The sequence below is a fragment of the Coregonus clupeaformis genome, chromosome 40 (genome assembly GCF_020615455.1).
Source record: "Coregonus clupeaformis isolate EN_2021a chromosome 40, ASM2061545v1, whole genome shotgun sequence".
Lineage (NCBI taxonomy): Eukaryota > Metazoa > Chordata > Actinopteri > Salmoniformes > Salmonidae > Coregonus > Coregonus clupeaformis.
Genome location: NC_059231.1, coordinates 20941235 through 20968507, shown reverse-complemented (window position 1 = coordinate 20968507; position 27273 = coordinate 20941235). Strand labels below are relative to the sequence as shown.

Below are 27273 nucleotides of genomic sequence, written 5' to 3'. Positions count from 1 at the left end.
TATTCCCTACATAGTGCACTAGTTTTGACCAGACACCTATATAGGGAATAGGGTGCCATTTGGGACGCAACCTGAGACTAAGCAGGTCAGAACAGACCATAACAGGAGCCAACCCCAACACAACACACTAGCTACCACCCACCGTCTCTGGTCTGCACAAACACAATAGTAATGTGTGGTGTGCAACCATCCGGGCAAGTACAAAACCTGACTGACCCCATCTCTCAAAGAGACCAACAACAAACAGTAGCACATTAGGGTGCATACATCACTACAGCTGTTCAATGGAAGAATGAGAAATATGTAGTTTAGTCACAGCTTTGACAGCACCAAGCATGCACTACCATCAATGAGCCTCGACGCCATTCCATACAGGTCTGATTGTATGTATCAAATAATCTATTTAGCAAGTATAACTGTCCTCTCTATCCACATTTCGAAGGGACGAACACAAAAACACTTCCTATGAACAACGTGGCGCAAATGACCACACCTGGGCTCAAATACTACTACTGAAATCATTTCAAATACTTTAGCTGGCTTGACTGAGCTCGCTTGGCGCAATGGAACCAATGGAATTGTAGCAAAAGCACAAACTCATCTGGCACTCCAGGCGGCTAAAGCAAACGCTACAAGTATTTGAAAGATTTGAAATACTATTTGAACCCAGGTCTGCAAGTGACACAACAGGACATTGCTCTATACATGGTAAGCCTAAAACTATGTGAAGAGGGAAGTGTTGAGAGGAACAGACTAGACAGTTCTCATGGGGGAGTAGAGAATACCTATAGAGCAGGGCCAGAGGACAGTAAAACTAATTTATGTAATGTATGTTCCTATTTAGATCTGAGACAGTTTAAACTGAGATAGATCCACTCTCCCCTTCACTCCTCCACCAACAGGCAGGTCACTCAGCGGGTGAAATGAGAGATAGATACGCTATCTGATCACACACCGCTCTCCTTTCCTTTCCTTTGGACTGGGAAACCTTGTCATGTGCCCGTCCGCTCGTAAAGAGCAGTATCAGCAGGGTGTACTCCCATGGAACTAATGCAGCTTTACTAAAAACTAAAGAGCCAAAGCACTCCAACAAGAAGCTTCCAGCTCATCATTGTTTGGCCACACAGATTTCTAGGCCGTGCCTCAAATGGCACCCTATTGCCTATATAGAGCACTACTTTTGACCAGGACCCAGACAGAAGTGCACTATATAGGGATTAGGGTGCCATTTGGGACTCAGCCCTAGTCTCTCTCAAGACAGCTCATAAGCATTGTAAAACTGCCGTAGCAGTGGTGTGATCCTAGGTCCTATTGCTCTAGTGACACACAGAGACACACACACAGAGACACACACACAGAGACACACACACAGAGACACACACACAGAGACACACACACAGAGACACACACACACACAGAGAGTGACACACAGAGAGAGACACACAAGAGTCTAGTCACCCACCCTCAGCTCCCAGAGACAAGTCATCTTCAAAGCTGCATCCATTCTTCATCACTCCTGTGAAGTACAGAGAAGACCTTTCATTAAGCCCTCAGACAGCACTTGTACCCTACAATAGACTAAATAACTATTCACAAACAAAACCCTGCACATGCCTGTAAAACAGAATGAGCATGGTTAACTGAACACATTTTAAACAGAGTAGCCTACTACAGAGAGACGCTTCAAACCATGACAAATATTTACAGTTGGTTAGGACAAATATTTACCGTCAAGTACTTTCATGGCTGGTTGGTAAGTGTTACCTACTGTAGATAGCCATTGATCAAAGAGCACCAGCTGCCCATGTAGTTTCACATTACCAGGAAGACGTTAAAGCAAATGCAGGGAATCCAAATGTTATTATTTTTAGCTCAGGACACTCGTATCGTGCCTGGCTCTGTTTCTGACTTCGATTTAGAAGGACAATAAGATGACCTGAGCGACAGAGTTGGAGAACGCTCCCAACTGGTAACTGGTGTGTGGGTGGATGTGTAAAGGAGCCGGCTACAGTACACTCCAAAGTTCACTAGGGCTGCAAGGTGTGGTGAGAAGGTGAGTTGCGGAATACTCAAAAATCACCCCCTTGACCCACACACCATCTCCACAGATATACTAACACACATTCTCTTTTTCCATTTGAGAGTTACAGTTGTATAGCATATGACTGGTGTTATAGTAGAGGAGGGAAATTCACCCTTGGACTGAGTGCTGCTCTGCTCATCCAGAGACGCCCCAAGAGGAGTCCTGTGAAGAGACACAGACACACACTGTTAGAGACACCACAGTGTCGGTCTACAACAGAGACACACAGACATACACTGTTAAGACACCAGTGTCTACAACACAGAAACATATACAAACACTACAACTATTTCTTCTTATTATTATTTGTCAACTAACCATATAAGCATGATCAATATACTATATATATCCACAGATACAGTAGTACTATACAGCTACTGTATCATGCAAATCTTGTTAGTCGTTATATGCTCCCACTCACAGAACAGTAACACAGCCTCCAGTCTCCACTGTTAGTTTCATCTTCCTGTACACTAAGTCAAGTCTGGCTGAGCATTGTGAGAAAAAACAGCAAGTCAAACACACGGCTCTAGTCTAAGGGCTAATAATAGCAACATTGCACGTTACACAACATCCCTAATACTGCTCCGTGACGCTCCTAGCTCCCTACCTCACCTCTCGGTCAATACATCAAACATCTTCATATGGTCACTCTCCCAGACCTAATCAGGCCTATATGCTTTCTGATGTATCCTACTGTACTCTAATCTAACTATACTTCTACACTGAGTGAGTCAGACCTACTCAAGTCTATATGCTTTCTGCTCATGTAACATCTAGGGCAGGGACGATACCAGTATCACAATATTTTTTCCATGGCAAAAATGACAACACGACGCAGATCAAACTCTTTGGTCCTTTAAAAACCTGCTGTATGTAAAATAGTGTGATAAAGCTTGGAAAATAAATACATGTGACTCTGGATGACAACATAATGATGTTTGTGTCCAACATTAGGGCTGTTTTCCTGAAGTTAAAATCTGCTTTGGGTTTAGTTTCCTTTTCACAATACTAATGAGTATCGCGATGCTGGTTTCACCCTAGCACTAGTAACATCTAGGTTAACTGCATGGAACACCTGTCTGTAGGCCTACAGTGCCTTGCAAAAGTATTTCATCCCCCTTGGAGTTTTTCCTATTTTGTTGCATTACAACCTGTAATTTAAATGGATTTTTATGTGGATTTAATATAATGGACATACACAAAACAGTCCAAATTGGTGAAGTGAAATGAAAAAAAAGAACTTGTTAAAAAGAAATCTACAAAATAAAAAACGGAAAAGTGGTGCATGCATATGTATTCACCCCCTTTGCTATGAAGCCCCTAAATAAGATTTGGTGCAACCAATTACCTTCAGAAGTCTCATATTTAGTTAAATAAAGTCCACCTGTGTGCAATCTAAGTGTCACATGATCTCAGTATATATACACCTGTTCTGAAAGGCCCCAGAGTCTGCAACACCACTAAGCAAGGGGCACCACCAAGCAAGCTGCACCATGAAGACCAAGGAGCTCTCCAAACAGGGACAAAGTTGTGGAGAAGTACAGATCAGGGTTGGGTTATTAAAAAATGGAAAGAATATGGCACCACAACAAACCTGCAAGAGAGGGCCGCCCACCAAAACTCACGGACCAGGCAAGAAGGGCATTAATCAGAGAGGCAACAAAGAGACCAAAGATAACCCTGAAGGAGCTGCAAAGCTCCACAGTGGAGATTGGAGTATCTGTCCATAGGACCACTTTAAGCCGTACACTCCACAGAGCTGGGATTTACGGAAGAGTGGCCAGAAAAAATCCATTGCTTAAAGAAAAAAATAAGCAAACACATTCGCCAAAAGGCATGTGGGAGACTCCCCAAACACATGGAAGAAGGTACTCTGGTCAGATGAGACTAAAATTGAGCTTTTTGGCCATCAAGAAAAACACTATGTCGGGCGCAAACCCAACACCTGGATGGCGCTAAATACAGGGAAATTCTTGAGGGAAACCTGTTTCAGTCTTCCAGAGATTTGAGACTGGGATGGAAGTTCACCTTCCAGCAGGACAATGATCCTAAGCATACTGCTAAAGCAACATTTGAGCGGTTTAAGGGGAAACATTTAAATGTCTTGGAATGGCCTAGTCAAAGGCCAGACCTCAATCCAATTGAGAATCTGTGGTTTGACTTAAAGATTGCTGTACACCAGTGGAACCCATCCAACTTGAAGGAGCTGGAGCAGTTTTGCTGTGAAGAATGGGCAAATATCCCAGTGGCTAGGTGTGCCAAGCTTATAGAGACATACCCCAAGAGACTTGCAGCTGTAATTGCTGCAAAAGGTGGCTCTACAAAGTATTTACTTTGGGGGGGTGAATAGTTATGCACGCTCAAGTTCTGTTTTTTTGTCATATTTCTTGTTTGTTTCACCCAAAAAAATATTTTGCATCTTCAAAGTGGTAGGCATGTTGTGTAAATCAAATGATACAAACCCCTCAAAAAATCTATTTTAATTCCAGGTTGTAAGACAACAAAATAGGAAAAATGCCAAGGGGGTGAATACTTTCGCAAGCCACTGTATACCAGCGCCTGCCATATGACATGAAGATTTCATAAAAGGACATTATTATTGACATTGTGTAAAACACTCATGATCAACATCATGCGACTTTCTGTTTGCTCTTTCACTCAGTCTTGCTCACGTACATGGGTTTTTGTGGGATTTTTAACCATCTAGAATATGACTCGATAAACAGATTCTAAGTTCCAAGGTAATGTTTGTTTAATCAGCTTGTGCAGTAAAGTACAGCGAGACCAGACCAGTTGCTGATAACATAGGCCCTGGAGTAACGGAAACACTTCCCAAAGACATAGATAGCAGCATAAAGCACACGCCTTTCACAAAGCAAATATAACATGTCTGACAAGGAGAGAGCTGGACCACAATAGTTTACAAATACAAGGAAACACAATACATGGTTGTCATGCTGCTCTTTCTTTGTCACTATTAAGGGCTTTACCAGGGCCCTGTCTTACGTGTTCATTAGACATCAAACTGAAGAAAACGGATTGAAACAAAGAGGGACTACCTTGACTTGTCCATTAAGAAACACTCATTTTCGCTTTCTGTTGCACAACATTTTACAACGTTGTCCATTGTGTGCCCTAATGTTAATTTACATGTCAATGTAGAGGTTTCCTTATAACACAACATTACTATACCTGCAGTCCTTGAGCCAGCTCGCAATCTTGTTAGGGAAGCGCCCTGAGTGAAAAAAAACAGAGCAATTCAAAGCCATGTACAATGCCTATAACTATTCTACAATGTCCATAACCATTACAACTGGATTCAAAAATCTAAATAAACGGTTTGCTGTTGCAGGATTTAATTCCTTTTTGGGCTAGTTAATAATAGAGCAATAAGACCTTAAAGTAGGCTTATTGTTCTATCATGACTTCCATGCAGCTGTTTATCAAGCCATCAAAAACCCAAACAATCATTATTTCTGCCTGCTGCTCCCTCTGTAGCTCTTCCCAACGTACCTGGCTCCTCGGCCGGGGCCGTCTTCTCCTCCATGGTGGGCTCTGGGGACACCGTCTCCTCGCTGCAACCCTCCTGATCCTGGGTGTCCTGGCTCTCAGAGGGGCCCTGCCAGGAGTCTCTGCTCTGGGCCCAGGCCATCCTCTTCATGGTCGCTGCCTTCCATGGGTGATCTCTGCTGGGGCTCGCAGAAGTCTCACACTGCTCCATGGTCCTCTCCTGGATCCACTCCTCCTCTTCTCCACAGGCTGGGTTGCTACAGCGATGGGCAAGTCACCTGCAGTGGAGAGGAGGGGTGTCATGAGACTAAATGGAAGCCAAGCCTCCTCTTTAGTAATTTATGATTAGTTTAGTACATTGTTTAGTACGGTTCTCTAAATGTGCTACGTTACATCACACCACACTGGGAGGGTGCACACAAACACAGACATGTGCAGGCACAGTCACTCCAAGCAAACACACAGACACACACTCGGACACACATCATTTAATTCTAGAAGGAAAGCTCTGCAAACCTGGCAGGGCCTGAAATATAACATCATACTGCATGATAACCAATAATCCAATAACTGAATTGACTTTGTATTATATAACAACTTGTTATTTTCCTAACAAGATTACACACAATGTTTCTTTACATAACTTAGATGGCTAAACGAATTATGACCAGAACACCAAACAAATAAATGTGGTAACCTCTGCAAGAACAAGAAGCAAGACAACAAAACAATCTGCATGAAACGAGACACTAATAATACCTGGTGGGGATTCCTCCTTCCTCCAGAATTATTATCCTAAGAATCCTAAGAATACTTCCAAAGCAGTCTGAAATGTCACTTAAAAGTAGTGCCTACCCAGCCAGGCAGAGATATGGGACAGAGGGCAGGCAGTAAGGATGGATGGATGAGTACAGAAAGAAGCTACGGAGAGCTAGAAGTCCAACTGACAACAACTGGAGCAGGAAATGTCTGTTTAGTTAAAAGATTACGAGTCGTTTCCTGTTGTGGATCAGCTCTTTTCTGAAGGGAGGGATAGAGAGATAGACAGAGGGAGGGATGGATGGAGTTATTATCTCACTGGAGTATAGAAGCCAAACCTCGATGGACGAATGAAGGAGGCTATTATTAGGTTACTTCTATTTCCAGAGTAATCATCGGAAATAAGGAATGTGACTAAACACAGAGGACCACTCTGCTTTCCAAACAAACCAATGGCAGCGACGGCTAGCTATAGATGTGTGGGAATCTAAAAAGGGGTCAAAATACAATAAACAAATAGGCTTGCCTCTTTCAATGAAGTACAGTGATACATCTTGATGACACAGGTGTAGATCAACTTAAAACATGGGGTTTTCTGATGTCAAACAGTGCATCATCTGAGAATGTGTCACGAAAGAAAGAAAGAAAGAAAGAAAGAAAGAAAGAAAGAAAGAAAGAAAGAAAGAAAGAAAGAAAGAAAGAAAGAAAGAAAGAAAGAAAGAAAGAAAGAAAGAAAGAAAGAAAGAAAGAAAGAAAGAAAGAAAGAAAGAAAGAAAGAAAGAAAGAAAGAAAGAAAGAAAGAAAGAAAGAAAGAAAGAAAGAAAGAAAGAAAGAAAGAAAGAAAGAAAGAAAGAAAGAAAGAAAGAAAGAAAGAAAGAAAGAAAGAAAGAAAGAAAGAAAGAAAGAAAGAAAGAAAGAAAGAGAAAGAAAGAAAGAAAGAAAGAAAGAAAGAAAGAAAGAAAGAAAGAAAGAAAGAAAGAAAGAAAGAAAGAAAGAAAGAAAGAAAGAAAGAAAGAAAGAAAGAAAGAAAGAAAGAAAGAAAGAAAGAAAGAAAGAAAGAAAGAAAGAAAGAAAGAAAGAAAGAAAGAAAGAAAGAAAGAAAGAAAGAAAGAAAGAAAGAAAGAAAGAAAGAAAGAAAGAAAGAAAGAAAGAGAAAGAAAGAAAGAAAGAAAGAAAGAAAGAAAGAAAGAAAGAAAGAAAGAAAGAAAGAAAGAAAGAAAGAAAGAAAGAAAGAAAGAAAGAAAGAAAGAAAGAAAGAAAGAAAGAAAGAAAGAAAGAAAGAAAGAAAGAAAGAAAGAAAGAAAGAAAGAAAGAAAGAAAGAAAGAAAGAAAGAAAGAAAGAAAGAAAGAAAGAAAGAAAGAAAGAAAGAAAGAAAGAAAGAAAGAAAGAAAGAAAGAAAGAAAGAAAGAAAGAAAGAAAGAAAGAAAGAAAGAAAGAAAGAAAGAAAGAAAGAAAGAAAGAAAGAAAGAAAGAAAGAAAGAAAGAAAGAAAGAAAGAAAGAAAGAAAGAAAGAAAGAAAGAAAGAAAGAAAGAAAGAAAGAAAGAAAGAAAGAAAGAAAGAAAGAAAGAAAGAAAGAAAGAAAGAAAAAGAAAGAAAGAAAGAAAGAAAGAAAGAAAGAAAGAAAGAAAGAAAGAAAGAAAGAAAGAAAGAAAGAAAGAAAGAAAGAAAGAAAGAAAGAAAGAAAGAAAGAAAGAAAGAAAGAAAGAAAGAAAGAAAGAAAGAAAGAAAGAAAGAAAGAAAGAAAGAAAGAAAGAAAGAAAGAGAAAGAAAGAAAGAAAGAAAGAAAGAAAGAAAGAAAGAAAGAAAGAAAGAAAGAAAGAAAGAAAGAAAGAAAGAAAGAAAGAAAGAAAGAAAGAAAGAAAGAAAGGAAAGAAAGAAAGAAAGAAAGAAAGAAAGAAAGAAAGAAAGAAAGAAAGAAAGAAAGAAAGAAAGAAAGAAAGAAAGAAAGAAAGAAAGAAAGAAAGAAAGAAAGAAAGAAAGAAAGAAAGAAAGAAAGAAAGAAAGAAAGAAAGAAAGAAAGAAAGAAAGAAAGAAAGAAAGAAAGAAAGAAAGAAAGAAAGAAAGAAAGAAAGAAAGAAAGAAAGAAAGAAAAGAAAGTCATGGCACTGACATACAGTGGTGTCCTGTCCATAGGGTCCATCTGTCTCGCCCTCTGACTCTCTCACACACACACACAACAGAGAGAGAGAGAGAGAGAGAGAGAGAGAGAGAGACACACACACACACCTGTTCTTCCTGTCCCACTGAAAAGAAGAGCCGAAAAATACACAGATGCAGAGTCTCATATGCAGACAAGATGTTGGATAAACAAGTGTGTGAGAAAGAAGGAAAGAGAGAGATTAGTGTAACGTGAGTGGTCGCTTTATTATAGCAGCTGTGTTGATAATCACTCTTTGCACTTATAGGCCTATCCACTGGATCAGACACTCAAACTGACTAACAACGCCTTGTATGCATCCCAAATGCCACCCTATTCCCTACATAGTGCACTACTTTTGACCAGAGCTCTATGGGCCCTGGTCAAAATAATGCACTTTTGACCAGAGCTCTATGGGCCCTGGTCAAAATAATGCACTATGTAGGGAATATGGTGCCATTTGGGACATAACCCTTACCTGGAGCTAAGAAACTAGATATTACATATCAGGGTGTGCTAGGCCAGGCCTTTTGAAGCTGTCGTCTGCAGTCCTTAACTCCTTATAAATATTTTTAAATGCTGATACTGCAGAACAATAGTGGACTGCTGTACGGAGTACGGACTCTTTCCTTTCCCTGTCTGAAAGGCAGCCAAACCAAGCACAGCACAGAGAGACTAGACGGGAAACGTTAGCTTAGCAACAATGACCATGGCAAACACCTGGGCTGGAGCTGGAAGTCAAGGACACAGAGAACAGAACAGCTGGAGTTCAGTGTGAGTGTTTGTGAGCGTGCTACAAAACTGTGTGTCTATGTCTGTGTGTGAGTCTGTATCCTACACCACAGCACGTCTCTGCTGCTCCAGCTTGGTCAGAATAAACACTAGTCTGCTGTTATCTTGCCTATTAACATCAAACTCCCTCAAGACCAAACATGTTGTAAAGAGGATATCTACATTTAGGTCCCAGTCTGCACCCCCCTACACACATCAGCCCCTCTCCCCTCTGAACCCCTAACCCCTTTCAACAGAACTACGGATGTCTCAGTTCCCACATCATGGGCCAAATGTGACCCATCATCTGTCCGCCCGTCCGTCCATCGTGATGTGACGGCCACCACGTCCCAAACACCCAAGCTGCTGAACAGCAACAAAGATAGACAAATAAACCGCACTGTTGGATACAAACACACACCAGGGTCGTGTTCAGTAGGCACAAATGGAAATGCTCTGAAACTGAGTGAAGCAGAGAGGTCCTAACTGAATATAGGCGCAAGGTAGCTTAGTGGTTAGAGCGTTGGGCCAGTAATTGAAAGGTTGCTGGTTCGAATACCCGAGCTAACAAGGTGGAAAATCTGTATTGTGTCCTTGAGCGAGGCACTTAACCCTAATTTGTTCCACCTAGTAATTTGTACTACTCTGGCTGACCCTGTAAAACAACACATTTCACTGCACCTATCCGATGCATGTGGGAATAAAAATATTTATGAACTTGTCCATTAAGAAACATTTGTTTCAGTGTTCCGTTGCAAAATAAAATGCTACGGTGAGCCATAATGAACACGACCCAAGCATCAACTCCTGAGTGCCGACACAAAACAAAGCACTTGTTAGTAAGAACTCCACTTAGCCAACAGGTAGTTTAACATGTAAACTGTGTTAAGTCCTCATAGGAGCAAACATCCTGAAAGAACATCCTGAGCTAAACGTACAACTTAGGAGAGTGTAGGCCTACATAAGTTATTTAATAGTTCTTCCAACCACTTGGTTTGTGTGTGTGTGTTGGTTAACTTGAAAGCAAAAAATACAAATGATGTTTTATCGGCAAATAAAATGATCTGTCTAGCTTCTCAAGGATCTTGCCTCTAGGGACAAAATACTATGTTGTTGTCCTTCTTTCCCATCTATCGGTTATGACCTTTTAAAAGAAACATAGCACAGTAGCACTAATATGATGTTTTTTAAAGCAGTGTCAAAATGGCTACTCAAAATGGGTCTACCACAGTATCGAATCTTACTATAGGTCAATCTTAACCTACAAATAAAAGGTTAAAAAAGAAAATATAGGCTACTTCTTGTGGAAAAATAGGCATGCTATACAGTGGGCTCCAAAATGACTGGCAACGCACAAACAATACTTTAAAAAAATATAAACAATATAATTATAGATATAAACTCAAAATACCAACATGAGAAATAGTGTACTTTATTAATGTTTCAATGGAACCAACCAAAACCATACAATTATTTAATAAAAAATTAATTTCACCAAAATCAAGGTTTCATAATTATTGCCACTCCTCATTTAGTACTTAGTGCAACCACCTCTAGCAAGGATAACAACATGGAGTCTTTTCCTGTAATGTTTGACAAGGTTAAGGAATACATTTGGAGGGATTTTGGACCATTCCTCTTCACAGATTCTTTCAAGATCCTTCACATTCTTGGGTTTGTGCTTATCAACTGCCCTCTTCAACTCAGCCCACAGATTTTCGATTGGATTGAGGTCCGGCGACTGAGATGGCCATGACATAACATAGATTTTGTTGTCACAGAACCATTTGTGTGTGGATCTTGAGGTATGTTTTGGGTCATTGTCTTGTTGGAAAGTCCACCTACGGCCAAGTCCCAGCCTTCTGGCAGAGGCAACTAGATTGTCAGCCAAAATTGACTGATACTTAGTGGAATTCATTATGCCATCAATCTTAACCAGTGTCCCTGGACCTCTGGAATTAAAACAGCCCCAAAACATTACTGACCACCATATTTCACCGTGGGTATGAGGTGCCTCTCCTTGTATGCATCTCTGTTTCGACGCCAAACATGCCGATGCTGTATCTGACCAAAACGTTCAATTTTGGTCTCATCTGACCAGAGCACCTTCTTCCAGTCATAATTTAGATGACGTTTGGCAAACTCCAAGCGCTTGCGTCTGTGTCTTGGGGTTAGAAAGGGCTTTCTTCTGGCAACCCTTCCAAAGAACCTGTGGTTGTGGAGGTGGCGTCTGATGGTGTTTTTTGAAACCTGGTGACCCCAAGACGCCACCAAGGCCTGCAATTCTTTCACAGTGATTCTTCAGGATTTTGTTGCTTCTCTCACCATCCTCCTCCCTATCATGGGGGGCAAATGCATTTGCGTCCTCTACCGATTAGGTTTTCAACTGTTCCATATCTTATAAATAAAAAATTGTATAATTGCCCTGACAGTGCTCAGTGGTATATTCAATCATTTGTGGCTCTTCTTGTAGCCATTACCAGATTTATGAAGGTCTACGACCACTAATCTTCTCCTTTCCCCCTTCTGATAACCAGGTGGCGAATCGCATCTCTGCATGTCTGGCAGACATATCAGTGTGGATGACGGATCACCACCTCAAGCTGAACCTCGGCAAGACGGAGCTGCTCTTCCTCCCGGGGAAGGACTGCCCGTTCCATGATCTCGCCATCACGGTTGACAACTCCGTTGTGTCCTCCTCCCAGAGTGCGAAGAGCCTTGGCGTGACCCTGGACAACACCCTGTCGTTCTCCGCTAACATCAAGGCGGTGACCCGATCCTGTAGGTTCATGCTCTACAACATTCGGAGAGTACGACCCTGCCTTACACAGGAAGCGGCACAGGTCCTAATCCAGGCACTTGTCATCTCCCGTCTGGATTACTGCAACTCGCTGTTGGCTGGGCTCCCTGCCTGTGCCATTAAACCCCTACAACTCATCCAGAATGCCGCAGCCCGTCTGGTGTTCAACCTTCCCAAGTTCTCCCACGTCACCCCGCTCCTCCGCACACTCCACTGGCTTCCAATTGAAGCTCGCATCTGCTACAAGACCATGGTGCTTGCCTACAGAGCTGTGAGGGGAACGGCACCTCCGTACCTTCAGGCTCTGATCAGTCCCTACACCCAAACGAGGGCATTGCGTTCATCCACATCTGGCCTGCTGGCCCCCCTATCTCTGCGGAAGCACAGTTCCCGCTCAGCCCAGTCAAAACTGTTCGCTGCTCTGGCACCCCAATGGTGGAACAAACTCCCTCACGACGCTAGGACAGCGGAGTCACTCACCACCATCCGGAGACACTTGAAACCCCACCTCTTTAAGGAATACCTGGGATAGGATAAAGTAATCCTTCTACCCCCCCTTACCCCCAAAAAACATATTGTAAAGTGGTTATCCCACTGGCTATAAGGTGAATGGACCAATTTGTAAGTCGCTCTGGATAAGAGCGTCTGCTAAATGACGTAAATGTAAATCTGTCTCATTTGACCTGCCAGTTCTTTTGTTTTCTTCATTGTGTTGGATGACAAAGGGATATTGCATGCATGTTACCTCATTTTTATACCCTAGTGAAACATAAAGTGATGTAATGGCTCAATATAGTTCCTTAAGACTTAGATAAACTTAAATAAGTGGAATTTAATTCCTGGTTTAATTTTGGTAGATGTTATTTACAATAATCTTGAAGGGCACCATTTATTGTGAAACCTTGATTTGGAGGACACAGATTTTTTATTAAATCAATAAAATGATTTTGGTGGGTTCCATTGGAACATTAATATAGTACAGTATTTCTCACATGTTGTTATTTTGAGTTTCTCTCTATAATTTTTTTTTTTTTTTAAAGTATTGTTTGTGCATTGCCAGTCAGGGGTGCCAGTAATTTTGGAGCCCACTGTTTGTGTGCCAACAATGGCCTTTCATATGTCAAACTTATTTCATGAAGTTCAGTTCAAAGTTCAACAAATCCAAACATTCTGTGGTCAATTATGACACAGCCTGCATCCCAAATGACACCCTATTCCCTACACATTGAACTACTTTTGACCAGACCCCTATGGACCCTGGTCAAAAGTAGTGCACTATATAGAGAGAAGAGGTTCTGAGCCACACCTGCTTTGTCTAGAACGGTAACAGAACACCTCGGCCTCCAGCCACCTCACTGCTTCTTCACACACGTACACAGCCTCCTGACCTTTTCTTCTGACAAAAGTGTCTTCCACTGCAGCACACTTACTGACACAAATACCCTCCATTCTCTATTGTGATATTGTTTCAGAGAGCAGGGTAGCGCAGGGCGTCGACCTGCATCAGTGGAGGGCTGAGGTGGGTCACCTTCCTGTGCCATTTCTCTTTGTTCCCCAGGGAGTCTAGGGAACCAGCCCAAGGCCCTTTGAAACCACCAGGTACTAAGGACTGGAGATATGGAGCTAAACTACCAACTCAATAACATGACGGAATAGGTAGCCTGTGATGTAGGCCAAAAAATTAAAAATGACCCAACAATCAAAGATGACCAGCTGTTGCTGTCATGTTTCCTTGTTTGGAAATCATACAATCCACAATCACTGGAATCAGAGACAAATGGGAAATTGAATTTATGTACCCTTATTCAGTGCATTTGAAGTTATAGACGATTACATTTACAGTGCCATTATTGCAGCTTTTGTGTAAAATGCACATTAAATCCAAATAAACTTGAAACTTGGATGCAAGTCCTGAAGAAAATCCAATACTTATATGCCCTTTGAGGTCATAAAAAGTTTAAAGATTGAAGTAGGGCTGGGCGATATGGCCCAAATATCATATCACAGTATTTAAAAAAAAATGTGGACAGTATGACAGTATTTTATGTCCGTGACACATGGTCCTTTCACTGTGTTGCGCAAAGTGTCAGATTTGAACTATCTTATTGAAACCCCTGGTCATAGGAAGTCCTCTAAATGATGCCATGTGAACCTGTTAAAATGTTATCACTCCCGTGATCTAAGCAAAGTGGAAGGCACTCCAGCGGTGAGGTCAGCGTTGACTGCTGCTCCAGTCACTACATCTTGTGGCTTTAACTTTGTGGAGGGGGGAGAAGAGGAGGTAGTTAGGGTTTCGGATGAGGTCTTACAAGGTCGGTTGAAAAATTCCCAGACTTTGCAAAACCTTGGGGTTTTGGTAGATCATTTAGACTCTGAGAAACGTGAGAAATTGGTAGCTCATTAGAAGCTACCCTGTTTTGTTTTCTGACACTATCAAAAACCCATTTAATTGAGCATGACATAGATATCGGAGATGCTAAGCCTATTAAACAGAGATTTTATCGTATATCTCAGGAGAAGAGACTGCAGTTGGAAACAGAGGTGCAGTATATGTTGGACAATGGTTTTGCGGAGCCATGTTGTTCAAATTGGGCTTCACCCTGTCTTCTGGTCAAGAAGTCTGATTCCACTTTTAGACCTTGCACTGATTATAGAAAAGTTAACAATGTTACTAAAGCAGACCTTTACCCTCTTCCTAGGATGGAGGACTGTATTGAACAAGTTGGGTCGGCAAAGTATGTTAGCAAATTTGATCTCTTAAAGGGATATTGGCAAGTACCCCTTACCAAAAGAGCTTGTGAGATTGCTGCCTTTATAACTCCATCTGGTTTGTTCTCTTATACAGTGATGCCTTTCGGCTTGCGGAATGCTCCAGCCACCTTCCAGAGGCTGATGAATCGGGTGGTCTCAGGTCTGGAAGGGTGTGCCGTGTATTTGGATGACGTGATCGTATACTCAGACTCTTGGGAGGAGCATGTCTGTAGAGTGCAAGCCCTGTTCGAAAGACTGGGGTGGGCCAGGTTGACTATCAATTTGGCAAAGTGTGAGTTTGCTAAAGCTACAGTCACATACCTAGGCAAGGTTGTGGGTCAGGGTGTTGTCTGTCCTGTGGAAGCCAAGGTTCAGGCTGTGAAGCAGTTCCCACATCCCTCCACAAAGAAAGAACTGATGCGCTTCCTGGGAATGGCGGGGTACTACCGTGCTTTCTGTAAAAACGTTTTGGTAGTAGTGTCCCCCCTGACCAATCTGTTGAAGGCCAAGGCTGAATTTATCTGGTCCACCCAGTGTCAAGAGGCATTTGATGCAGTTAAGGCTATTTTGTGTTTGGCACCCGTGTTGGCAGCACCAAATTTTGGGAAACCTTTCAAATTGCAGGTAGATGCCAGTCAAATTGGGTGCTGGGGCTGTGCTTCTCCAGGAAAATGACGACAATGTTGAGTGTCCAGTCAGTGTCTTTTCCCGGAAATGTAATAAGTATCAGCAAAACTATTCTGTAATTGAAAAGGAGGCTTTAGGTCTCATTTGGGCTTTACCGCACTTCGAGGTCTATGTTGGTTTTTGTTTAACCCCTGTAACTGTGTTTACTGACCACAACCCACTTATTTTTCTGAAGTCCCTGCAAAATCCAAACCAGCGCCTGATGCGTTGGGCTTTGTTCTTGCAACCATTCAACCTCGATATTAGACATATTAGTGGTAAGGATAATATCATTGCTTATGCTCTGTCCCGTGCTCCTTTAGCCTAGTTTGTATTTTCTCTCTGCTGACCCCTGCGGGCTGTCTGCGCCTTTTTTCTCTTAAATTGCTCCCCAGGTACCAGGGCTGCTGAGTTTGAGGACAGACATTCAGCTAGGGGACACGGGGCTACTGTTGGAAGCCGGGACTGGGTATCCGTTTTTTTTTTTTGGGAGGAATTTTGGATTGTTTTAAATATGTTGGGTCGTAATTTGGGTTGAGGGTGGGACCCTCATTTTAAGGAGGGGGTGTCACGGCCCCTCCTCTGCAGTGCAGGGGCGGTTCCTCCTGCAGGCAGAGGAGGGTCGTTAGTGATTGGAGTTGGTGTGATTGGAGCCACCTGGGCTCAGGGTATTTAAAACTGCTTCACTAACCCCCCTCTCTCTCTCTCCCTGCTCCTCCAGGTATGATCCTGTTTGGTTTGTTCCTTTGTAGGTTTACCTAGTTTCCACTCAGTCATGTTCACACACACACAGATTCATGCATCCATGCACCTTACCTACACTCTACATTATGACATTTCCACACCTCTTTCTTTGTTTAAAGTTAATAGTTTTTGGTTTACAATAAAGAACCTTTTGATTGGCCTATACCTGTTGTTCATGTCCCCTCATTTTTGCCACAGGCTATGAGCCGGCCTGTGACACATGACAACGAATGAAAACGCCAGGGAAGAGTTATTGTTGACAAGTGTTTCCTAGGGGACCCTATAATCTTTGGCTACATTGAATGTTCTCTTAGCTACTTCATGTAGCTAACATATTCATGCTTCGTGTATTCCTCTTTGATATAGACAATACTGTTGCACAAACAATATGCTGATTTAGGTCTAAACCATCACTGGTATTATCAGGCTGTATAGCTAATTACATTTGCTCTGACTGAGTACATTTATTAGCTAGCTAGAGATTAGCATTAGCGGCTAACAAGATTTAGGCCCAACTTGCTAAGAAAAGACAAACTAGGTGTTCGCAGATGTAAGAAAACACAAACGAATAGTGTAATTATAGAACGCTAGTGGATTTAAATTAAGAAGCAAAGTGAAAACAGCATCGTTGTCATCAACATTGTTGCATGTGCTGCATTGACCATGCAGACTGAACACAAGTGTCTCGTGGTGGAGGAAGAACAAACGCGCGCCTTGAGTGACAGGGGGCGGGGCTAGGTCTGTGTGGAAAGCGGCATGGAGAGAGTAGAGAGAGATGACTCAAGTAGGGAAGTAAACTATAAAAATGGACGTTACACACGGCGTATCCCATTTAACAAACCAAACATTCAAATACCGTTATAGAAGGTAAAGTAAAAACCCAAACCGGTCCATGCATCAATACCGGTATATCGTAAAATACGGTATAATGCCCAGCCCTATAATAAAGCTGAAGAAATATGTAGCTTAGGTCCCTAACGAACCTGAATGATCCACCTTCTAAGTCAAGAAGAGTCTCAAACTCTCACTAAATATTATAACCTGGAAATGTCCATCTAAATAAATCAAATATGTAAAAGACTGCACTTTATTTAGGAACATTTTTACCCATTGCTTATGATAGCATCCATCAGCACTTTCAGTGTTTTAGTGAAGCTCCCATTCCGACAGGGTAGAGTTTAGGCCTATGTTTCCGCTTCAATTTAAACAGAGCGTCGTCGTGGCGATGTGAAGTTAAGATAAATCTAAGATAAATCTTGAGGAAGATCAAACTGTGCTTGACCTCAAGAGGCTCCAGGACTGACATGGCGGAAGCACTCTCCAGTGAGTGAGTGTGAGAGTGAGTGTGAGAGTGGTTGTGACATTGTATTAACATGTGGTTACATAGTACCTTAGTAATTGTATTTTAATGTAAAGTGGTACCCATGAGGATTGTTTAACATGATTTTGCATGAGTTTCATTCATGACTGTCAATGAGCTGCAGGCTATTTGTTAGGCCCTAGGCCTAGATCATGATAATCACAAGGTAAAAGAGAAGACTGTAATAAACTGTTCAGTTCCTCTCTGGCTGTTTGCTTTCCTCATTGTTCCTGCTCACTGGCAAACTTTGTATGCTGAACATGCTGTTATAGGAACAAGAACAGGAGAACAGGGGTAGGGGGAGCTCTGCAATACAGGAGAACAGGGGTAGGGGGAGCTCTGCAATACAGGAGAACAGGGGTAGGGGGAGCTCTGCAATACAGGAGAACAGGGGTAGGGGGAGCTCTGCAATACAGGAGAACAGGGGTAGGGGGAGCTCTGCAATACAAGAGAACAGGGGTAGGGGGGGGGCTCTGCAATACACCAGCCAGTAACACACAAGGACACACAAACCTTTAGAGCCATCCTACTACAACTTCAGGCTTTATAACATGTTTTAGAAGCAAAGTCAACTCACCATATGCAAGACAGACTGGAGAGGTCAGGGGTTAGGCTAGTTAGGACTTTATGGCCCAAATCCTAATCCACAGATCACATGCTTCATACAATAGCCATGAATAACCATCTAAAACTACAAAGGCTATCTATGAGGCGGTCACATATCACTGTCTGGCAAAACAGTATTATGACTCAGGCCTAATTAGATTTCAGTGATTTTGTCATTTATCTAACACTTTAATTACTTTGATCTTACCATTAATTAGATCTACATTAATCTCTCGTGAGCTTTGCCTAATGCTCACAAATGCACCATAAAGCTTGGACCTGCAGACAGACATGAGACTCGATTGAGGAGAGGGAGTCTGGAGTCACATGAGACTAACAGTGCTTCTTGGAAAAACATATTGGAATTCAAACTGACCAGCTCCACAATCTGCAGCACATTCATTTTTCAGCACTTCCTTTATCCAAGCCCCCTGCAGGGCACTTCCACAATGAGAGGAGTGGCAGCTAGCTATAGCTTTAGGACTGGATAGGCTGACTGCCACTTTGCCAAAAACAGTCTGGGAACATTGTCCTCTGTGCTGTGTTCACCTCCTGAGGCTGTCTCCCTGCCTGCCTGCCTGTTTGCCTGTCCACATGCCAGCCTGTTTGCCTGTCCACATGCCTGCCTGTTTGCCTGTCCACATGCCTGCCTGTTTGCCTGTCCACATGCCTGCCTGTTTGCCTGTCCACATGCCTGCCTGTTTGCCTGTCCACATGCCTGCCTGTTTGCCTGTCCACATGCCTGCCTGTTTGCCTGTCCACATGCCTGCCTGTTTGCCTGTCCACATGCCTGCCTGTTTGCCTGTCCACATGCCTGCCTGTTTGCCTGTCCACATGCCTGCCTGTTTGCCTGGAAAGCAAAGCTACACCACCAGCCAAGAACACAGCAACATAACATGTACCGTCCAGCAGCATTATCATATCGCAAATCATTAACCCCAACAAGGTCAGCGTTGCCCTGGGCTTCCGTTTGCCTAGTGTGAAACAAACATATGGAGCGAGAAAGAGAAAGAGGCTAGAGAGAGAGAGATGGGCAGAGAGGTAGTAGAGGTAGAGAGAGAGAGAGATGGGCAGAGAGGTAGTAGAGGTAGAGAGAGAGATGGGCAGAGAGGTAGTAGAGGTAGAGAGAGAGATGGGCAGAGAGGTAGTAGAGGTAGAGAGAGAGAGATGGGCAGAGAGGTAGTAGAGGTAGAGAGAGAGAGATGGGCAGAGAGGTAGTAGAGGTAGAGAGAGAGATGGGCAGAGAGGTAGTAGAGGTAGAGAGAGAGAGAGATGGGCAGAGAGGTAGTAGAGGCAGAGAGAGAGAGAGATGGGCAGAGAGGTAGTAGAGGTAGAGAGAGAGAGATGGGCAGAGAGGTAGTAGAGGTAGAGAGCTGCAGCAATGAAATAAACCTGGCAGAGGATTGTTACATTAGTGGCTTAATTTTCATATTCCAGCTGAGAACGATAAGTTAAAGTTGTTTTTGACAAAAATTAAAACGTGTCAGTTTGTCACTTTCACAAGGTTGTAGTAATAACATGTTCAACTACTTAAGACATTGGCTCAAATCTAGGTTGCGCCTTTAGGATTTCAAGAAAATGAACAACTATGGAATAATTTTTCACTTCTCAAACCCCGGCCTGGTCTGCTTGGTCTGTTCCCGGAAGTCTTGCGATGTTGCGCCTCTGGGTTTAGAAACTCTGTGGTAGTACTGTAAGAGATTTGCTGGCTACATTTTACAGTGATCGCATAAAGTATTTTCATAAGACAAACATGGCTCTGAATAATATGGTGTAAAGTTACTCCTTGGCTGTTTGACATCTTGCTGATACTGCCTGCAAAAAATCATGGTTATGAAATTGGGACGAGAAGGCAAAACCACACTGCTTAGGCCTTAGCCTGCTACAGTACACCTGCAAATACTTAGCTAGATGAATCAAAATAGAGGCTTACTGGCAATGGCAATTATGATGTTCTATCACAAAAACATGATTACAAGATTCAGGATTCTCCCTCAAAGTCTCTCCTAAAGGACTGCATGACAGGAAGAAATCAACAGTATGGAAGGTTGAAGTTTTATACATCTGGAAATCACAAACATAGCTCCCCAGCATCCCACACTACTCCCCAGATGTCACGTTGGTATTGACCCCGTTTCTCTCCCCCTCACATGGTTACAGTAAATGGGAGCTATTCTGTTTGTGGGACTCAAGCCAACTTCATTTCCTGTGTCCAGACAGAGCAGAGCCCCAAGACCTTCACATTGCACTGAGAAAACGCGCGCACAAGCGCGTGCACACACCCCCTCCCCGTCACCCTTCAGCAGTGTTGTTTCTGTGCTACGTGACTACAAGGACCTGAAGCAGGCCAGACAAACAAACCATGGAGAACAAACTGTGATGTTGATAAGAACGTGTTGTACATTGGTTCATGTGCTGACTGACTTGATACATCGGTTTACAGATTGGGCCTTTTCACACGCCACGCCGGCTGAGATCATTCTCTCACAGCAGCGTGTGCATGGGAGGACAGGATCAGATACAGAACCAGCAGTCAACTTTACATCACAACCCCATAGACCAGTCATCCTCAAGGCCTAGTCCTTAACAAACACATACTTCATAGGTTATTACTGTCCCCCAATAACTTCTAAATACCTGGGCCCGGTTTCCCGATAGTGATGGAACTTATGCTTAGGTTTTAACGATGCATCTTTCTTACAACGGCCAAAGATGTAACATGCGTTTCCCAAAACACCACGCAGAGAGCGAATGGTCGCTACGTGCGTCATTGGAGCATGTGTGGATACTGATAGGCTCGAAAGAATGAGAGCACTGCTCTCGGATCAGCTTTCTCCTTTCAACTCTTTCCTTAACATTATAATTATTTCATAATACTGACGACGGGTCAGCTCCTAGAGAGATATTACCGCATACGGCTGCAAATATTCTGGCGGCTTATTCTAATGCTTACCCAATAAAAATGCGTACATGTTAGGCTACACATCATGAAATATATTGAGACAAATTACAGCCAGTAGCCTACAAGTTGCAAAATAGAACTCAATTGATTGAACATGAAACATATTTCAATATGATTGAAATAGCCCTATAGCCCACTGTTTATATTTTAAATGCAGTCATCTCGGCTTTCATTTGAAGGATATTTTTGTATACATCGCTTGTTTGTATCAACTGCAAATACATTGGAAATGTTGTATTTGCAGTAAACTTTGGTCTGAATTTATCGGTGGCCACAGAGAGGCGGATAAACCATGTGATTCTATGTTTAGCTGAGATGTGTATAAAGTGGCAGAGCAGAGCAGAAAAGCTTCTAAAGACACACTTAGCTGTTCTTAGCTGTTAGATTACCAGCGTTATCAAGTGCAACGTTAATAACGATGGTTTTGGGAAACAGCTCGGAGATTTAACGATGTTCCTACGAAGGTTCTAACGATGAGCTTAGCCTTAAGATGCTTTTATGAAACCGGGAAATGGAAATATGTAATAAAGTGCTAACGAACCCCCTAGTCCTGCTCTACAAGGCGAATGCGAGTCGTAATCACTCAGTCAGATTGTGCAAGGAAATCCAGGCTACTCTATATGGTTTGTACTGTACCACTCTGAACATCAGGAATGCTTGCAGCTGAAAGCTTATGTAATTCTACATCATGGCTCTGGTTCTGAACCAGCTGTGCTTCGTGCCAAAATAAATTATTAAACTACAAAAGCGCAATTCCACGATAATGCCAAACAAAAAACATTGATTTCAAAGTTTAACAAACCATACAACTATATGCACAAGGACTAGCCTACTTTTAAGAATTTACACTGAACATTTTTCAAAAACACATTAACTGGAAGAACTGTGCAGATGCAAAGTTTGGTAACAGAATTTCTGTAAAATCTCCATCAGTTTTTAATGTGATCACGTTTTTCAAAATCTCTTAAAGGAAAATCCACTCAAAAGATCTTGGTATTTTTTTTTTCATTAGTCAGTAGTCAAGTTTTCAAGATATTGGACTTTCAAGAAGCAAACTGTCACCGACTATATCATCATGATGCTGCTATCCAAAGTGAAACCAACTTTGCCACAGTTGCACACCAGCGGCCTGAAGCTAATTGGCTAAATAATTTGGCTAATTCTTCCCAACTGCGAACACACATCAAACCACACCCCGAAACCAACTCACGTTTGAATTCAGTCATGGCCGCTAGCATTTATTAATGAACCAAATCTCAAATGAGGCCAATACTTTCTGGTAGAACCCTTTACCATCTGTTTGACAAGAAATCTAAGTGTTTGCTTATTCCTAATTTTAAGGATGGAGAATGGTTGAAAAATGTATATATGCCTTCATTTCTCAAAAATATAGACTTGACACCCAATTTGACATGCTCCTATGAACTTCACATGTTGATGCTAATGAGTCTTTTACATGGAAATGACCAAAAATAGATAGAAAGTGCATGACTAATTCAATCAAAATATGGCATGCCTTTGAAATTAACGCCATGAAATGTCTTTAAAAGGCTTCCGAGTTGTTTTATTTTACATGTCCCTAATTCTTCAGGCATGAGTCATTCAGTCGGGGGCCTTCTCCTAGAATAATAACAGAGTATTTCTGACATGCAGGCCGGTCTGTTCTTTTTCCTTAACTCTCTCCTGTAGTTTTAGAGGTATCAGCTACTGGCAACTCTTTCACAAGTCTGGTAGAAATGTAGTCAATGCTCTCAATGCAGACACGCATCCTGTGATAGTGTACTTAGTGGAGCCACCTGTGTTAGTTCTGCAAACACTCACTTATCAGCCCAGGTGTGGCACACCCACCTGAATGACGTCATCTACAAAAACACAGGCCACGTCCCAAATGCCACCCTATTCCCTATATAGTGCACTACTTTTGACCAGGGCCCATAGGGCTCTGGTCAAAGGTATTGCACTATGTAGGGTATCGGGTGGCATTTGGGATGCACACACACACACACACACACACACACACACCACGAAGCATGTGACCCCAAGCCAGATAGGTAGCTAGTTTGCTCAAGGTGGAATGTCTGTGCCCTACTTTTTAATATGTAAGATAAAAACCAACACAGCGGGAGAGAGTAAAGGGCCCCTAGCCACTGTATAGCTAGCATATACTTCTACCAACTGGTTTTCACTAAATGTGATCTTATGTTGTGATGTCTATTGCTGGTCCTATATCTTAGTTTCAAGTTCTATTGTTTTAGTCCTTGTTGCATTCTTTACTATGCTGTGTATCTTGTAAAGTACTAGGCCACTAGCTACCTTTTCATTCTTGGTTAGTGTTTTTTGCCCTTATTTATTGAAGCCTTTTTTTAATGGTTACTCACAATGTAGAGATTTGTGATGTATGTCAATTAAAATAACTCTACAAATGAAATGTATTATTATTTATATGGTATAGGCTGGCCTCTGAAGAGATGACAGACCTCCCCTGTGCAATACCTGGATTCAGAGAAGCACGTTAGCACAGGTGAGAATACCAGACACCAGTTCTGTCTGTCTGTCTATGGCCCCAAATACTGTCTATGTGTCCGGCTGGCCTCTCAGGAGACTGCAGACCTCCTTATTGCAATTCCTGGTTTTCAAGGAAGCACGTAACTACACAAAGCAAAACCTTTATCTTGTACATGTAAAAACACTTTGTGAACGTTTCCTCATACAGGCATCTAACATTAACATAAATGTCATCTAAGTTACTTCAAGGATGGGCCTCTCAGATGTACAGTAACCTGTAACACACTGAATACCAGACATGAGTTCTAAGTCCTGTTTCTCCTGTATGAATAGAATATGTACAACGTGCTTTATCTGGAAGTGCTGAATCTCTAAGTCTATCTCGTTTATCAATATTATGCAAATGCATTGGCTATTTATACACACATTTGTTGGCTGAGTTTTTTTCTCTCCCACATCTATTCATGAACAGAACATGTTGGGAAATATAGTTATTGAAAAGCAGGCTGAGTAGAGGGATTGTTACTGCAACTTCTAACCTGTTTAAAGGTGATGTGGACAGTATTTAAAAACACAACCTAAATACACAGCGAAATTAAAGCATATAGGAGGTATGTTTACTCATTGCCTGGAAAACCAACGTTGAATTGCATAGAATTCTATGAAATGGGCGTTTGAATCAGGAAAGTTTCCTTTCACGACCTCTACAAGCTAGAGTGTTTAATAAAATGATATGTGGAGGTCGTGAGAGGAAACTTTCCTGATTCAAACGCTAATTTCTGCCCGACGTAGAATTCAACGAAATTCAACGTCGGGTCCAGGCAAGTTTACTCATTGCATGTTTATAATGTGTCCCATGAGGGGGCGTATGGGACAAGTAACATTGGAAAGGAGATAGGCCTATTGATTTAACTACTATAAAACAGTAGGCTACTTTGCTGATATGTCCCAGCCTCCAGGGATTGAAAAATAAAGCCTATATTGGGAACACGTCTAGTCTCCCACCTGAAATGTTTTGCCTTCTATCCTAAATTACTTATCCAAAGGCTATTCGTAACATAGCCTACACTGCCTGACATGCTATGTAATTACATGTTGTGCCTTACATTACCCATGTTAACTTCCACTTGATATAAAAGTCGCAAATTTGTTTCCCAAAAATTACTTGGGATAAAAACGATGAGGATTGAAATCGGTGACAAGTGAGGTCCATGTGAATTGCATCAGGCAAAGTGCGCCACAGTAAAAGTTTGGCATCAGATTTTTAAATATCCTCGTATGTTGTTTCCATAAAAACATAAACACTTACCATTGTGATGCGGGTTGGAAAGGAGTTTGAAGCGTTGAAAAGCAGCTCCGTTGAAATGGAATCTGACAAACTTTGCCGAACTTCATTTACGAAGAAAAACTAGTCTTCCGCTTCCGGAGTGAATAAAGTAACATGACAAGGGCGGGCAGCGAGTATGTCTTCATAACTAGGATGAGATGACGTCTTCCACAAGGATATTCTGTGACCTGCTGGTGGCATACGCGTAGTGCAAACATCAGTGAAATACTGTAGGCGCCTAGTAATAGTAAATTACAGTATTAGTGAAACATTTGATTGTATTTGAACTTCCTCGGAGCAGGTCCTGACAATATAATAGATAGAATAGGCCTAGAGTAGATAGAATAGAATGGAATAACTTTATATTCCCCAGATTGTAGGATCCATTTTGTCCTACGTATGTTGTTGTTTTGTTTTGTAGACTATAGTTAGTCTGTCTTTGTATATTCTACTTAATTTGTACACTAGACACAGGGATTTTCAAACCTCTCCCCTGGGGGCCACCAGCCATTCCATGAATTTGAACTATTTCAGATTAAATTAGTCAACTAATCATGATTTTACCTATTCCTGATTCAACTTGTCAACTACTCATCAAGCCCTTGCATAGATAAATCCGGTGAGCTAGTTCAGAGCAACAACACAATTGTGAAACGTTGGGGGTCCAGAGGAGAGGTTTGAAAACTGCATTAGAGGGCACTATATGTTGGGTCATGGGTCACTGGTCACGTGAATTTAGGCGTTTGGCACACAGGTGACCTGGAAGTAGGGAAGCAGTTTTTTGTTTGTTCAGAAATTCAGAATCAAAATGTAATTTCTTATCGTCCGTGCTCACCGTTTACACCTTGTAACTATGATATGCATGTTTTCATATTTTCTGCTAATAAATTGGCAAATGTATGGACATTTGAAATCCCACCTGCCCTAATGGCTATTTCACCCCAAGGCTCGATCCTAGGCCCCACGCTCTTCTCAATTTACATCAACAACATAGCTCAGGCAGTAAGAAGCTCTCTCATCCATTTATATGCAGATGATACAGTCTTATACACAGCTGGCCCCTTCCCGGATTTTGTGTTAAACGCTCTACAGCAAAGCTTTCTTAGTGTCCAACAAGCTTTCTCTGCCCTTAATCTTGTTCTGAACACCTCCAAAACAAAGGTCATGTGGTTTGGTAAGAAGAATGCCCCTCTCCCAACTGCCGTGATTACTACCTCTGAGGGTTTAGAGCTTGGGGTAGTCACCTCATACAAGTACTTGGGAGTATGGCTAGACGGTACACTGTCCTTCTCTCTGCACATATCAAAGCTGCAGGCTAAGGTTAAATCTAGACTTGGTTTCCTCTATCGTAATCGCTCCTCTTTCACCCCAGCTGCCAAACTAACCCTGATTCAGATGACCATCCTACCCATGCTAGATTACGGAGACGTAATTTATAGATCGGCAGGTAAGGGTGCTCTCGAGCGGCTAGATGTTCTTTACCATTCGGCCATCAGATTTGCCACCAATGCTCCTTATAGAACACATCACTGCACTCTATACTCCTCTGTAAACTGGTCATCTCTGTATACCCTTCGCAAGACCCACTGGTTGATGCTTATTTATAAAACCCTCTTAGGCCTCACTCCCCCTATCTGAGATACCTACTGCATCCCTCATCCTCCACATACAACACCTGTTCTGCCAGTCACATTCTGTTAAAGGTCCCCAAAGCACACACATCCCTGGGTCGCTCCTCTTTTCAGTTTGCTGCAGCTAACGACTGGAACGAGCTGCAAAAAACACTCAAACTGGACAGTTTTATCTCCATCTCTTCATTCAAAGACTCAATCATGGACACTCTTACTGACAGTTGTGGTTGCTTCGCGTGATGTATTGCCTTCTTGCCTTTGTGCTGTTGTCTGCCCAATAATGTTTGTACCATGTTTTTGGCTGCTACCATGTTGTGCTGCTGCCATGTTGTGTTGCTACCAAGTTGTTGTCATGTGGTGTTGCTACCATGATGTGTTGTCATGTGTTGCTGCCATGCTATGTTGTTGTCTTAGGTCTCTCTTTATGTAGTGTTGTGGTGTCTCTCTTGTTGTGATGTGTGTTTTGTCCTATATTTTTATTTTTAATCCCGGCCCCTTCCCCGCAGGAGGCCTTTTGCCTTTTGGTAGGCCGTCATTGTAAATAAGAGTTTGTTCTTAACTGTCTTGCCTAGTTAAATAAAGGTTAAATAAATAAAACATATATCAGGAACTTTTGACTAGGTAAGCCACTTTTGACTAGGTTAGGCCTACTCTAT

At 42.1% G+C, this 27273-nt stretch overlaps 1 protein-coding gene across 2 annotated transcripts in view; it reads right to left on the bottom strand.

The window, feature by feature from the left end:
• The window catches only part of LOC121554819 (protein ITPRID2), a 42850-nt gene extending 17764 nt beyond the window's left edge, over positions 1-25086 (bottom strand). Inside the window, exons 1-5 of one of the 2 annotated variants that reach the window (XM_041868503.2) lie at positions 24969-25086; positions 5600-5874; positions 5279-5321; positions 2196-2245; positions 1463-1516 (exon numbers count right to left, since the gene is read on the bottom strand). In XM_041868503.2, coding sequence (XP_041724437.2) covers positions 1463-1516; positions 2196-2245; positions 5279-5321; positions 5600-5807 — 355 coding nt within the window. In that variant the 5' untranslated portion in view covers positions 5808-5874; positions 24969-25086. Of the gene's footprint in view, positions 1-1462; positions 1517-2195; positions 2246-5278; positions 5322-5599; positions 5875-6355; positions 6454-24968 lie in introns of those variants that run through there. The other variant, XM_041868504.2, reaches the window with a different exon arrangement.
• Positions 25087-27273: the final 2187 nt, after the last annotated feature.